Below are 14,254 nucleotides of genomic sequence, written 5' to 3'. Positions count from 1 at the left end.
AATTAAAATTTAAGTCTAGTTTTCTTTATTTCCTCTCTTTCATACATAGTCATACATCCATGCCCACTTCAGAGGGAAAATAGAAAGCTTCTCCTTGTCTACTGACTATCCAATTGTCTGAAGGGAGAACTTACCACACTGGCTTTGCGCGGTCAATGGTTGTGCGAAGTCGAGGCTTTACATAATCATAATACCCTTGGTTTTTGTGCTCCTCTTGACACCAAACCAGGTCCGCATTGGGGTATTTATGGAACTCCTTTAACAGGAGGTCAAAGGGAAATGGGGATAACTACACAATGGAGAAAAAAAAGACATCTGGTCCATAACGGCTTTGGAGGAGTCAACAGCTTACACAAATTACCATGGAGAAAAAGTTGACATTGAATCACTAGTTGACTTGAAAGCTCAGGCATTTTGTAGAGTTAATAAACTAACAAGTTTTGTTAAGCCATCAGAATGACTGAATGAAAAATGACTCCATTTCTTTAACCTAAAACAGATCTGCTAACATTATTAAAAACTTCCCCTATTATGGGATTTCACTCTTCACAGGAATATTAGGAGTACTGAGAAACGGGGCTTTGGAAGATCACTTTGGAAGTTCAGCAGAATTCTTCATAAAAATGCCTTTGAGTTTAAAGCAAGGCTTTAGAACAACTATATTTCAGACATCAGAAAGCCATGCTGCAAACCCCCACCAATTATTTTAAATTGCAAATTTTTTCCCCCACAAATGCCATACCTGCTCCACCCTAGTAATGGCCACATCTGCTTCCATACCCCTGGTTTTGCGCTCTCTAGTGAGCTCATAGTACACTTTGCCAGTGCAGAAGAGGATTCGCTTCACCCCCTCTGGGTTTTGCGCAGCAACACCATTTTCTGGAATAATACGCTGGAAATGTGTACCTGAAATGGAGAGCAGGTTGTTGTAATTCTATACAGCTAATATCCTTCCACCAATTTGAATGGCACTATAAAGAGTATGAGAAGCTAGTCCCCACCCTCAGAAGCTTGCAAATTAAATTACAACATAGAGAAAACAGTCAAATGGTAGGGAAGTGGAAGCGGCAGGAAATACACAGCTGATTCAACTGAACATGCTTGGCTTACTTACTGGCTACAGTTAAAGATAAGGATGAGGGCTGTTTACAGGAGAATAACAGAATTGTTGAGTTTAAAGTTAACCTAAAAATTCATTTAATCCTCTCACTATACACAGAAATTCACAGATAATCCAACCTGTTTAAAAGCCTCCAATTAAGGAGAAGCCAACAACTTCTGAGGTGGTTCGTTTTGCTGTTCATTTCTTCTTGTTGTTACTAAAACATTATTTTCCTGATAGCAATATATAAAATTGCTAAAGAAAGAAAAGGGATTCTGTAAGGCAACTTTTGAAAGGATATGGTTTGCCCTTCAAGTATGTAGAACACAGATGAAGGAAGATCTGGAAACAGATCTTCAACTACAGATTAAGAAAGGGGCAGTATATTAGCTATCTTATTGGAACATGAAGAATAACTCCGTTTTTGACCTAAAAGCAATACATTTCCTGTCCTGGCTGCCATGTCATATGTCTTCCATATGAGAATGCAACACAAAGCATTTTCCTGAATTAATTCTCAAGCCTACTGTACCTGTCAACATGTCATCAAAGCTGGACCGAGCTTCAGGATGACGTAACAATGACTTTGGAGTGAAGACAATGAGCTGAAAAAGGAATGGATTTCAGATTCAGTGTTGAGACTGAGACTGGAACACTTTCTGAGTAAGCACTGAATTACCATACTATTATTGAGCAGTTATTGAATGAAAGCATAATAAACTGAAGTCCACAATACATAGATGTTGCATTTTTTTAAGTAATCAGAAATGGGCCAAAGAACTTAGAAAGCGCTATGTCTGCAGAAATACAGATTATCGACCAGGTTTTGACAGCTAACGAAAAATAGGAGATAAATCTAATTAGATATATCAGTAAGAGCTCTATGTTCAAGGGTCGCTGTAAAAGTTATGAAATACAGAAATACAATGCAGAAAAACAGACATTTCTGTGCACAGGCATTTAAAATTAGAAACAGACAAGCAACTGAAAGAGAGCTGTAAAAATACAAAATAGAGGCAACCACAAAATATGCAAAAGAAACTTTCAATTTCTTTCAGGACTTTGCTTTTAGAGGCACAGTTTTAGTTCTCTCATACAGCACAACTTTGTCTTTGCTTAATACAGTGATAAAACAACGGAATAAAATAACCTTTTATATACAAGTTTAGAGTCATTCCATCATATCACTGCTATCATATGGGCGTGAATCTGTAATCAGAGCTGGAAAACTATGCTAAGGAAGTTATTCTTAATACTGACTGGTTTCCGGAAGGGGAGAAGTATCTGCCTCCGCACAACATGGAAAAAGTTTGCTGGTGTGGAACAGTTCACTACAATCCAATTGCAGTCATACAGCTGACGGACATCAAAATCATCTAGTTTCTGTAGAAAGATGAAAATGAGTGCTCAAAAGTCAGGCAGAACTATATGCATGTGGCTAAAGCAACTTAAATACCCAAAAGCACCAGATTTGTGTGATCCTGGAAGCTAAGTAGGGTCAGCACTGATTATTACTTAGGTGGGAGACCACTAAATGAATCCCAGGTGCTGTACGTCTTATTTCAGAGGAAGGACCAAACTTAAGTTTCCATGTTGCATAACAGAAAGAGTGGAAAATGCCTTCTTGGAGATAAAACTCACCGGGAAGACATCTGGATCATCATTGCACATTTGCAGGAATCGCTCTGGTCTGGCAGAAGAGTGCTCAGGGCCCTACAAACAGAAAAGGACTGTCAAGACACTAGATTCAATCCCTCCTCCCTTTCCCCGCCAGAATTCTGGATGAATATCATTGGCCTTGAGTCTGCAAGACCTGAGCAGGGCTGCTGACAATAGAATGACTTGGAGGTCTGTCATTTATGGGATAGCCATATATCAAAATTGACTTGACAGTAATAAATAACATCAACGATAAATATACTGAGAAAAAACTCTCCAGGAATTGGCAATAGTCAACACTTTAATGGAAAAAAGCATTTGCTCCATAACTTTATGGTAACTATTCTGAATATGGAGCCTTAACTTCACTATCTTACAAATGTAAAGTAAAGCCATTGTCTGCAGCTTACCATATGGTTAAGAACTTGCCAAAAAACCTCAAATAACAGGCTTTATTACGCTTCTATTGAATAATGCACATATTTATTGAGATGATGTATTGAAATTACAGGAAATGAGATTCCACGTAAACATTAGGAAGAACTTCCTGACTATAAGCTGTTCAAAAGTGGAATTCTCTGCCTTGGAGTGTGGTGAAAACTCCTTCCTTGGAGGCTTTGAAACAGAGATTGGATAGCCATCTGTAAGGGGAACTTTGATTGTGCCAGTCTTGCATGACTAGATGGCTCATATGGTCTCTTCCAACTCTATTATTCTATTCTATAATTGTTCTACTGGGAAATAAGAGAAAAACAAAGCCTGCCTTAAGACACAAGAAAAAGACAGTTAATAACAAGACTGCAACCTTACCATTCCTTCCATGCCATGGGGAAGCAGGAGTACCATGCCATTTTGTCTCACCCACTTGGACTGTCCAGAACAGATGAACTGGTCAATAATACACTGAGCTGTGTTGTGAAAGTCACCAAATTGAGCTTCCCACAGCACCAAAGCATTGGGGCTTGCCATGGCAAAGCCTAGCTCAAACCCTGTAATGACACAAATTAAGAACATGTATGATTTTATGGAACCTTATCAGTTAACAACAGGAGAAATGCTTAGGAATTAACCTAAGTAACTTTCCCTAAGCATGGAACAGCAAAGTGTACGCACCCAGGACTCCATACTCTGAAAGTGAACTATTGCAGACTGTATATGGAGCTTGATTTGGCCACAGATGGTTCATAGGAATGCAGGTTCTCTTGTCAACATTCTGGTCGTGTAAGACATGGTGTCGGTGGCTAAAGAGTAATGGGACACAATGAAACTGTTCCTGAAGGGCTATGCAATCTAGTTGAATGACTAGCAACTATCAGTATTGTAATGTGGTTACTAGTAATTCAAAATACTCATTTGCCCACACATTTCAATCATTTATGACACAAAGATAGCGTAGATAAAAAAATGCTCTGTTTCTTTCTTAGATGCATAATATACAAGTGATCAGCTGAGAAGTTAGAAGAAGCACATGAGCAATCTCATTCTTTGCAGTTGGTTGTAGCTAAGCATCACCAGACTTGAATCCTGAAGTAGAAGTAACAGACCAAGCTTCTTAGCACTATGGTCTGGTGCTAAGCACTATATAAATTGATATTCTGTATACCTAAAAAGACTTTTCATTTGACACTTAATACTGCAGTCTCATGAACAAAGGGGCACACATAACCAAGTGAACACTTTACCTGAATGTTCCTCTCTCAACATCTTGTCCACTCAGTCGGATGTGGATTCCCTCTTTAAGGAGAGAGCCGAATGCCATGTATTCTGCCAAGGCCCAATCTACAGTTCTATTAGTAACCAATTCTCCACGTGTCTTTAGAATCCTGCTTAAACCTGCAGAAATAAGTAAAGAGTTACAAGGCTACCAACTTCCATTGTTTATACTCATGTGCATATATGGTTCAAGCATGTTGGCCAGGGTGCTGTGCAATATTGTTGCTCCAGAAAACATGAAGAAGATGTGAAAAACAAGTGCAAAAGAAAAATGTGGAGAGCAGTACTAGGGGGATCTGTTCTATCTAATGTAAGATCTCCTTCCAACTTCATTTTTAATTAATTGGACTCACATTCATTCACCCCGAAGTGGAACATGGCCTATTATATGGGAAATATCTATAGACTGAAGAAAGGTAAAAGAGTTAACAGAGAACATAAGTGGATTAACTTCACTCTAGAAGAGTCTTTAATGCAACCTGCAAGGATTTTGTAAACATGAGATTTTCTTTGGCCCTAATGCAGACTACATTACAGAGGAAAGTACTGGCAAAACCACCCCGGATATTTTCTTGCCTAAGGAAGATCTATGAAATTCAAGGGACTGCCATAAGTAGACAGGTGACTTGGAAGGACACATAAACACAAAATCAAACATTAGTCCAGTATGGCCTGAAGTCATACTGGGCGACTCCATAGTTCTTCCCGCTACCTAGGATTTCACTATTTCATGTAGACTCAATGGTAATATCAAGGATTTTTTATTCAAAGCAGTCCAGTGTAGCCTTCTGCAGCGCATATCATCGTCCCATTCAAAAATGAACCCCATGTGGACTACTGATCTTGGACGTCATACCCCCATGGATTGTGAAGTTTTCAACAGGAACTGAGCTTGCCACCCTTCCTATATGGACCAAATCCTCTTCATTCAAACCAGTAGAAGGGCAGGTCATACTCCTGGGCTGACCATCCAGGGTGAAGAAACCTGGAGAAGCAAAGAGATGAGTTTGATATTCACAGAAAGAACAAAATCCAGCTGTCGGAGCAACAATAGGGGACACTGCCAACATCTTTTTGAGAAGAGGAAAACTAGCAAAGAAACCACAACATGCCAAATTATTTAACAGGCTATTTCTTGTCAGTGATTCTGCAGCAAGGAGAGAGATTGTTGATTGAGACTGACTCACTTCAGCAAAGCTACTTTTGTTTGATGAGTATGTAATATTTCTCACATATTATAGGCCTTATACTGAATCTTCAGTACTGGAAGTACCAGACAAGCATGTGCCAACTTAAAGCCAGAAGCTGCAAGAACAATCTTTCAGCAGAAGAATAACTTCTTAAACTGAAGCCACTAGGGAGCAAACATTAACCTACCAGGCCATGGAGAATCTAGCCAGTGCTTGATGTGAAGGATTTTCTCGTCCTTGGACCTGGCATGGGCCTCCTCACAGATCTTGTCATACTTGGCAATTTCCTCCTGAAATACGTAAGCAAGAAAAGCTAGAAGCAAGGTTAAGAAAACTTTCAGCACTATCATTTCCATATACAGTATCTACATTTTATTTAGGTATTACAGACCACCACTTTGGCCTGGAATAAGTATCCCTATGCATTAAAATGAGGGTAAAATGTCCTAATATTTGAAAACTATTTACCACACAAGCAAAATCAATTTTTAAGGTTGCAACCAGTTTAGAAAATGCCTGATTTTAGATAGAACTTCCAGGAGTTGGATGCTGGGAAATACTCTCCAGTCAAGTTGGAGAGCATATAAACACGCCTTGTCTTTCCTCAAACATATCATGCATTGTCTTGGGAATGCTTCTGATTTTGTGTTCATGTGTCACATTTTGGGGGGCTGGACTTAATCTAGAAGGGTGATAGCCTGTGCATTCACTTTCTCTGTTTTTGGGAATACTTAAAATAATATCACGGGGTGAAGGTTCCAGGGCAGACACAGTCATTCACCCAAGATTAATGCCAGAAGGCAGGGGAAAACTACAGTTGCATTCATCCATACCATCCTGTGTCTTGATTCATTGTCCTATGCTGAGCCAAGATTATAACAAGCATAAAGTTCTGGCCATGTTTTATCTGTATTATCTTGTATGTCATATTATTTTTTTCCACCTCCAGTTTCAACTTCCCTCGACCTTACGTCTACAACCTTTGCAGCGTAATACAGTGGAGGGAAGGACAGGATAAAAAGAGACAAAAAAGAGGGTTCTATTCCAAGAAAATGATATGCTTAGGGTCACCATGCTTAGTTTTCCCATCCTTAATTGGATATATATAGGGAGAGAGAGAGAAGATATAGAAGTTTATTAAGAATGTCTAGAAGGTTATGATGGGTGACTAGCATTAGAATTGATGGTCAAGCCATAAATGAAAGTACCTCATACTCAGGTTGATTTACCACTCCTTGTGAAACTAGTGTCTCAGCATATTTTTGCAGCACAGTCTTCTGCTTCCGAATTTGTTTGTACATCAGTGGTTGGGTGAACATTGGCTCATCCATCTCATTGTGCCCATTTCTCCTGTAGCATACCTAGTATATTTCAAGAAAAGCTAATCATGTCAACCTCTCTAATGTTTGTTTGAAGAAAACAATATATTTCTGAGATTACTAATTTGAGATGTTTGGTGAGAATTAAATTTATATATGCATTTGATTTTCACCTCACATTTCACCCCTGAAATGAAACTTAAGGTGGCATAGAAGCAAAATTTTTGGTCAGGACATAACGAAATTAAATTGGATTATATAAGTCTACAATGTTCACACAATGCAGTACAAAACTGCATTACATAGTAGTGTAGATGGGGCCCTTGTTTCTTGCCTCTATACTTAGCAAAGGTATAGCCCTAAAATGACATTACATTTCTTAATATAGGAAAATAAATGAATAAATGTAAGGCTTTCAGAGTGTATGCTTCAGATATAAATATTCCTAAATATTTTCTTACATTTGCTCACCCCACAGATTTACTAATATTTCCTCTCCACAAATGAGAGTAGCACCTACCAGATCCACAACTACATCTTTGTGGAAAGTGCTGCGCCATTCAGCAGCCACGTTGCACACATACACCACAGCCTCTGGATCATCGGCATTAACATGGAAGATGGGTGCATTAACCACTCGGGCTACGTCTGTTGGGTATGGAGAAGAGCGAGCCATACGGGGATCGGTGGTGAATCCAATCTGGAAAGGACAATATTTTTTAAAAAAAGAAATGTAACTGTCAAAGTAAATAAGGGTTTGGATAAAAGATATATGGAGACTTCATTTATCACTTTCGGCTGAAAAAAAACTTTTGCAAAATAAAAACAAACTTTTCCCAAAATAATGACTACTATGACCGGTTGGTTAGTCCTCCAGTTTGAGAAGCACTGAGTTAGACCATTGTTTCAATTAAATAAATCAAATCAAGGAAAGGCAGTTGCTATTGGTTATAAATTCAACCATTATAGGACAGACTGCTACATTCTGGGCATCTGTTTAGGATTGGGGAGTTGGGGAGGATATTTAGTTTTAAGTGCAATTTTAATTGTACAGTACAAGAATTTTTATTGTATCTCGATTGTGTTTTAACTTATATCCATGACACAATATTAAATTGTTTCAATTGTTCTAAATTTTTGTATTTGCTGTTTTAAAATTTATTGGGTCGTGTCATGTAATTGTGAGCTGTCTTGAGTCCCCATGGGTAAAAATAAAGTAAATACATAAATAAGTAATAAATAATAAATAATTTAAATTTGTCCATCAAGTATTTGGGGACAAAAAGCGGATGTCATTAAGTAATGGAACACTTGATAACCAAAATGACATGTGAGTTGACTCTTCTAACAAGTTAAATTTCAAATGATTATCATATTCCTGGTGGGTCTTAAATTAGAAAAAAACAGCTACAGGATGTGACATTATAATCATAAAAGGATCCATAGTTACCTGATTGTTCACCACTACATGAACGGTCCCGTGTGTCGTATAGGAAGGCAGGTCGCTCAAGTGGAAAGTCTCATAAACTATACCTTGCCCGGCAAAAGCAGCATCTCCATGCAAAAGGATAGACATCACCTTTGAGGGGCAAAACAAGATCATGATGATGCACTAAATGTCTACAACTGAATTAAAGCTTTTTTCAAACACAGCTTATAAAATCCAACAATCAGCATGGCCTCTACCTCTATTGGTTTGGATATTTAGGGAGTTGAAGTCCAAAAAATATCTGACACTGATGCTACAAAAGGATAAAGTTTTGACTGCAGAAGGAAGCGTTTGTGTTAGATGTAAAATTTCTCTTTCAGTATCATTTGGTCACCCTTGGGCATTCAACCGAAAAAACAAAAGCAAAGGGATGGACAAGGTACATGTAACCACTTACCTTTTTTCCTTCGGTGTCTCCACAATAAAATTGCTCTGCCTTTGTCTTGCCCTGAACAACTGGATCAGCAGCCTCCAAATGAGAAGGATTTGCAACCAGTGAAAGAGTGATGGTTCGGTCAGTAACTCGATTAATTCTCCGGTGATACATTCCCAAATGATACTTCACATCACCTGAGCCCTGAGAAAAGAGAGCGAGATTAACTTTAAGAACTTCAAGGTTTTGGTAATGTAAAATTTCTCAAAAAATAAAAGATTTATTTTGCACTCCTTTAGAAAGGAATAAACTGGTCTGAAAGGCATAAAATAATCAGAGCCAGTACAGCATACAAATTACAACAGAGAAAAACAGAGTACTGTAATTTCAACCTGTATTCATGATAGGTTTTTACTCAATGAATCTATACAGAACAGGGGTAGATAATTGTTAAGAGCATTGCATTGGTCTTTGCGGAAAACCTTGAAAGGCTGTTACACTTATGGAAAAGTATCTTCAAATACTCTCTATGGGGAAGGGACGCTTTTGCCACTTTTGGCCCCTTCCCAAGATAATTTTATGTCCAGAAAAGGATTTTTTAAATAAGTGGAAGTGTTCTGGAAGTCATGTCTTCGCTTTCCATTCTTTTAAAATGAAGATCTCTTTTGAGTCTATACTGATTTTCATTCAAATTATTGGAAGCAGAGGGAACCCTTTGCTCAATTCACTGCTAAAACATATTTGGCATTCAAATATTTCTTATGATCTTCAAATTGGAATTAAATGTTGAAATTCCATTTGTATTATCTTCCTGATTCTGTTCTTTGATACCAATTATGAAAGCTACTATAATCCAGCCTTTTGTGAAAGTGATTTTGTAACCACCTTAAACTACTTGAAGAACCCATTTGTCTGTTGTTATGTTTCCTGTCTGATTGAGCGCAGAGCTCCTCTCTGTTCCCATTAGCATTTTTCTTTTCTGTAAGCAGATTTTCCACTGATGCCATACTCTTAACAATCTTCAGCAAATTAGATGAAGTATACATTATATTTCATTCTGGAAATAGGGAAATTCTCAACCAGCTGTCAAGACAGGAGAGGATAAAATTGAAGGTGGGGAAAGAGAGAGCAACCGTTGAATTGTTAGGAATTTTGGTCTCCTGCCTCAATCAACTGGGAGGAGAGAATATTCTAATGGTTGTGGATTGCTCCTTCGGCTGTCTTGAGAGTAGGGAATTTAGCTCACCTCATCTGCAGCCTCCAATTTGGAATCAAATTGGCAAAAAATCTGCTCCAATTCCTTTCTGATAACATTGGCAAGGACATTCAGACGGCCTCTAGAAAATCAAAACTATATTTAGCAAGAAACTCTGCTTGGAGGCAAGATCCTTTGAAGTACTTCTGTCACATAGATCCTTGCAGCAAAATTGATTATACAATTTCTAGGTGAAACAAACTCTTACCACTACCATCACAATTTAGGAAGACCTCTATAGTTTTGTTTCCCTCCACAGCAACTCTGTGTAATAGCAACTCATCTTTTCCATTTAAAAAAAACTGTGTGCAAACTCAAAGAGAGCAATTGTCCCCAAATCACAAAAGTGGAGGCTACAGCCAAAATGCCTCCTTAATACAAGCCAACATGTTTTCAGAATGCTACACATTTGCTCTCTTGCAATAACACATTGATTTCAAGAAGAAAATTACCTATGAGGCATTCCCATGATCACATAATCAACTCCCTTTTCACTTGACTTGTCAATTATTGTCTTTAAAGCAGGGATCAGGACCTCACAGCCCTCCAAGCCGAAGCGTTTTTCAGAAGACCATTTTCTATGCAGGAACTCTTCAAATCTGGAAGAAAGAAAATCAGTTATTTTAGAAGAGCCTTTGTGCGATATTTTAAATAAATTAATATCAAACAGATATTTGAGTATGTAATTTGATAGAACAAAAATATAGGAAAGACTAGTCAGGAGCATTTATAGTAGCACCTGAATAGATATAAATGCTCTGCTTCCTAGCTTAATATCAGATGGCTATCTGATGCCAAGAATAATGGTAGAATTTATTCAGAAAGGGAAATAAGGAAATGATAGAGTCTTTAAAAATTAGTTCAGGAGAAGCAGCTTACACAAAAAGTTGGAGATGATAAAGTCAGAGAAGGCAATGAAGAGAATGGAAACAATACAGGACTGCCTTATTACAATGTTCTGTAATGCTGGGGGCAAAGGACAGGGACAGAAACTCTATTCCAATTTTCTCTACTCAGTGCAAAACATTTGTCTTAACCCTTTTCTCTCTTCTATTTCTTATTGAAATAATGAACAGAGCTGAGGGAATGGAAAAGCTTTGGATAATGCTGGACCAAAGCAAATTGAATATTCTTTATGACAGATTGGTAAGATACATTTTATGCCCACAACAGTTCCGTTTTAAAACAAGAAAGAAGGGTGGGGAAGAAAAAGAAGCTCCAAAAGTAAAGCAATAGTGGAATTTCTTTTGCAAAGATAAACTAAAAAGACAACAAATAGGAATTAGAGTGCAACAGGATAGGCAGCTGTAAGAAACAAACATTAGAATGAAAGAATATCCCATTTCCGTACTGAAATGCCTTCCTAGTTCAAAAGCTAATTTAGAAACCCATAGTCCACACTTTACTCCTATAAGGCAGCAGAAGTTATTTGTTTAAGCAGCGTGACACACCTCATGAGACACCTACTTTGAAAGGCATGTTTGGACACATAGTGTACAGGCCCATGGGTCTTTGCCAAGATATAAATATTGATAGGTTAGAGTTGTATCTTAAGAGCTCAGATGCCAATTTATATCGACTCCTTGGCTCATCTAAGCTGTTGTCCATTTACATGAAACCAGTAAGACAGTTGTATTCAAGCAGACTAAATAAATTCAAGTACCTGGTTGACCGGACCAATCTAGCCAGCAGAGTGCGCTTTTCCTCATTAGAGAACTGCATGACTCCGGGAGTTTCAAATTTCTGCCTGATCCACTGACACTGCTCCAGATCATTAATGAACATAAATTCTACACCAATATGTTGGCAGTATGCCATCTGTTCAACAGGGAAAGACAAGTAGAGGCTAGAAATGTATAGTTTATTTTTTTTATCATAATCTCTATTAATATCCCACATTTTCCCACAAGACAGGGACTTGAGGCAGCTTATACACTAAAAAAGTCACAATTAAAAACATACAAAAAGCTACATTAAAACAAATTTAAATTAAAAACTATGTTAAAAACACGCACTCTAAAATATGACCTCATCAGTTGTATCTGTTGTGGGATTAAGGGAAGGATCTTCTCTGTGGATCTCAGGATCTAGGCCAACTTATATTGGGAGATATGGTCTGTCAGACAGCTTGCACTTAAGCTTTACAAGTCTAAACCAGTGCTTTAAATTATGCCTGGAAACAAACTGGCAACCAGTGGAGCTACTGATGAATGACAGCATGTTTTGGAATATGTTGAATGAGGCCAAGTGCTCTGTGTAAAGGATTGGCACTTACAAAGTGCCTATATCTTTAATAGGGATGGGAAACTATGGCTCTCCAGATGTTTATAGCCTACAATGTCAAGAAGTCCTAGCTAGCGACTATATGAATTGCAGCTCAAAAACTTCTGGGAGGGCCAGAATTTCCAACCCCTGCCATATAGTATGCTTCAGAGTCCTCGAGGAGACTCTATGAAAGATAAATATTTTTAAAGGCTCATATTTGAAAACAAATGTGCAAAGGCTTGTCTGAAGTGACACTATTAGCTGTGCTTTCTGTTTCTTATATTCAAAATTCTAATACTAAGCAAAAGGAGTGCAGTATGTGCAAGTAGACGAGGAAAGAAATGTCTGGCAAGCAGTCACAAGACTGACCTTTAAACGAACCTTGCTAGAAATTATTTTTAGGCAGTCATGACACTGAAAACGAACGGACAGAGGACACAAGATTGTACTGCCTTTATCAGAAAGTGGTAGTGCCTTATGTAAAATGTAATTAGAAATGAGTGGGGAAGAGAACCTAACTCTCAAATTTAGAATCCAGGGGGCAGTATGTTGAGATGCTAAGACAGACTGCGAAGAAGTCACTGCTAATGAGTCCGGAGTGTCTGAATTTTCTAAATGAACGTAATTATGCCAGGAACAGAAAAATGGTCACCACTCTTGCTTCTTCTTTCCATTGTTTGTTTATGGTTCAGTGACAGCCATTACTGCTGAACAAGAGACATCTACACTGGCAAGCAAAACATGAGGGAAGAAATGCATTTCTATCAGAATATCCCCCCCTCCCTCCCCCCTCCCCCCCTCTCTCTCTATATATATATATCGAGACTTTCTAGAATGTAGTTGGAAGCTCAAAAGCAGAAATCACACACGTTTTCTATGTGTGACTATATTTTTGGATTGTATTTTACTGACTTTCTGAAATCACTAGAGATCCAATTCCCTGGTTGTACATTTTCCTAAAATAGTCCTGAGACAATTTACTTGTAACTCACCTATTCTCTACAGACAATTCACATATACTGTGAAAATACTAAATTTTAGATTAAGGCACAAGTTAGCTAGCTGCTGACCTGTACATGGTCTCCTATAATACCTCTACTGAAAGGGTATTTCTGTCATGGTTTCCAGAAGCAGTGCCAGTTTTCAGAAGAATCCCTATCAGCTATTTTATTTCTTGTGAAGGATGCAGAACAAATGTCTTTTACAGACATAAGGACAGGTCAACAGATTGCGCCAATATTTTATATAAAAGGGAATCACTCATAACAGTTCATGGCAGAATCATTTCTAATAATTGTAGTACAGTTTTTTGGACAACTCCCATTTCAAGAACAGAGTTTAATAAGTGTGCTCTTCTAGAAATGGCAAAGGATGGAAGTCTGCTTTACTCAGGGAATTTCCTATCAAAAGGTATGCACACTTTCTATACAAGAAATGAATAAAATGGTGTTACTAGGAAATGTATTTCTCTACTGTTGTGTAGTGATGTGAGAAGGAATGTTTTTCCATTAATTGTAAAAAAAGTTTGGATTAAATCTTAAGTCTATGTTCCTCTTTCAACTTCAGATTTGTTCCTAACTACTATGCTGTAGTTCAGAGATTGTTGAATTAGAACTAGGTTACAGAAAGACTCGTCAGCATCTCTCAGCTTAACCCACATCACAGGTTTTGAGATAGAAACAGAAAGAGGAACCACCTACTCAGGTCTCCAGGGCTTCTGTGCAGGTCTTACCTCTAAACGGCGGATGATTTCTCGAAGTGGGAGAGCAGACTCATTTCCTCCAATGAAGGTGGTAGTGGGCAAGTGAAAGACCTTGTCAAGATCCGATTCATCCAGGCCATAAAACCCTGCAGGATTTTTGTGGGTAGGAGAAGGCAAAGAAGGAGCA

General features: G+C 38.1%; 1 protein-coding gene across 4 annotated transcripts in view; it reads right to left on the bottom strand.

Annotated features, from left to right (window-relative positions):
- ogdh (oxoglutarate dehydrogenase) overlaps window positions 1-14,254 on the bottom strand; it is a 38,426-nt gene that overhangs the window by 3,042 nt on the left and 21,130 nt on the right. For all 4 annotated transcript variants that reach the window (XM_008116020.3, XM_008116021.3, XM_008116019.3 and 1 more), the window contains 18 exons: window positions 14,098-14,213; window positions 11,764-11,918; window positions 10,553-10,699; window positions 10,092-10,182; window positions 8,870-9,049; window positions 8,434-8,562; window positions 7,504-7,683; window positions 6,873-7,025; window positions 5,852-5,954; window positions 5,331-5,459; window positions 4,444-4,594; window positions 3,875-4,002; window positions 3,572-3,750; window positions 2,744-2,815; window positions 2,363-2,485; window positions 1,635-1,707; window positions 743-906; window positions 135-289 (listed from right to left, as the gene is read on the bottom strand). In XM_008116020.3, the coding sequence (XP_008114227.1) occupies window positions 135-289; window positions 743-906; window positions 1,635-1,707; window positions 2,363-2,485; window positions 2,744-2,815; window positions 3,572-3,750; window positions 3,875-4,002; window positions 4,444-4,594; window positions 5,331-5,459; window positions 5,852-5,954; window positions 6,873-7,025; window positions 7,504-7,683; window positions 8,434-8,562; window positions 8,870-9,049; window positions 10,092-10,182; window positions 10,553-10,699; window positions 11,764-11,918; window positions 14,098-14,213 (2,428 nt within the window). The remainder of the gene's footprint in view (window positions 1-134; window positions 290-742; window positions 907-1,634; window positions 1,708-2,362; window positions 2,486-2,743; window positions 2,816-3,571; window positions 3,751-3,874; window positions 4,003-4,443; window positions 4,595-5,330; window positions 5,460-5,851; window positions 5,955-6,872; window positions 7,026-7,503; window positions 7,684-8,433; window positions 8,563-8,869; window positions 9,050-10,091; window positions 10,183-10,552; window positions 10,700-11,763; window positions 11,919-14,097; window positions 14,214-14,254) is intronic.

The sequence above is a fragment of the Anolis carolinensis genome, unplaced genomic scaffold (genome assembly GCF_035594765.1).
Source record: "Anolis carolinensis isolate JA03-04 unplaced genomic scaffold, rAnoCar3.1.pri scaffold_8, whole genome shotgun sequence".
Classification (NCBI taxonomy): Eukaryota; Metazoa; Chordata; class Lepidosauria; order Squamata; family Dactyloidae; genus Anolis; species Anolis carolinensis.
Note: the sequence above shows the minus strand (reverse complement) of the source record. Positions and strands in the feature narration are given on the sequence as shown.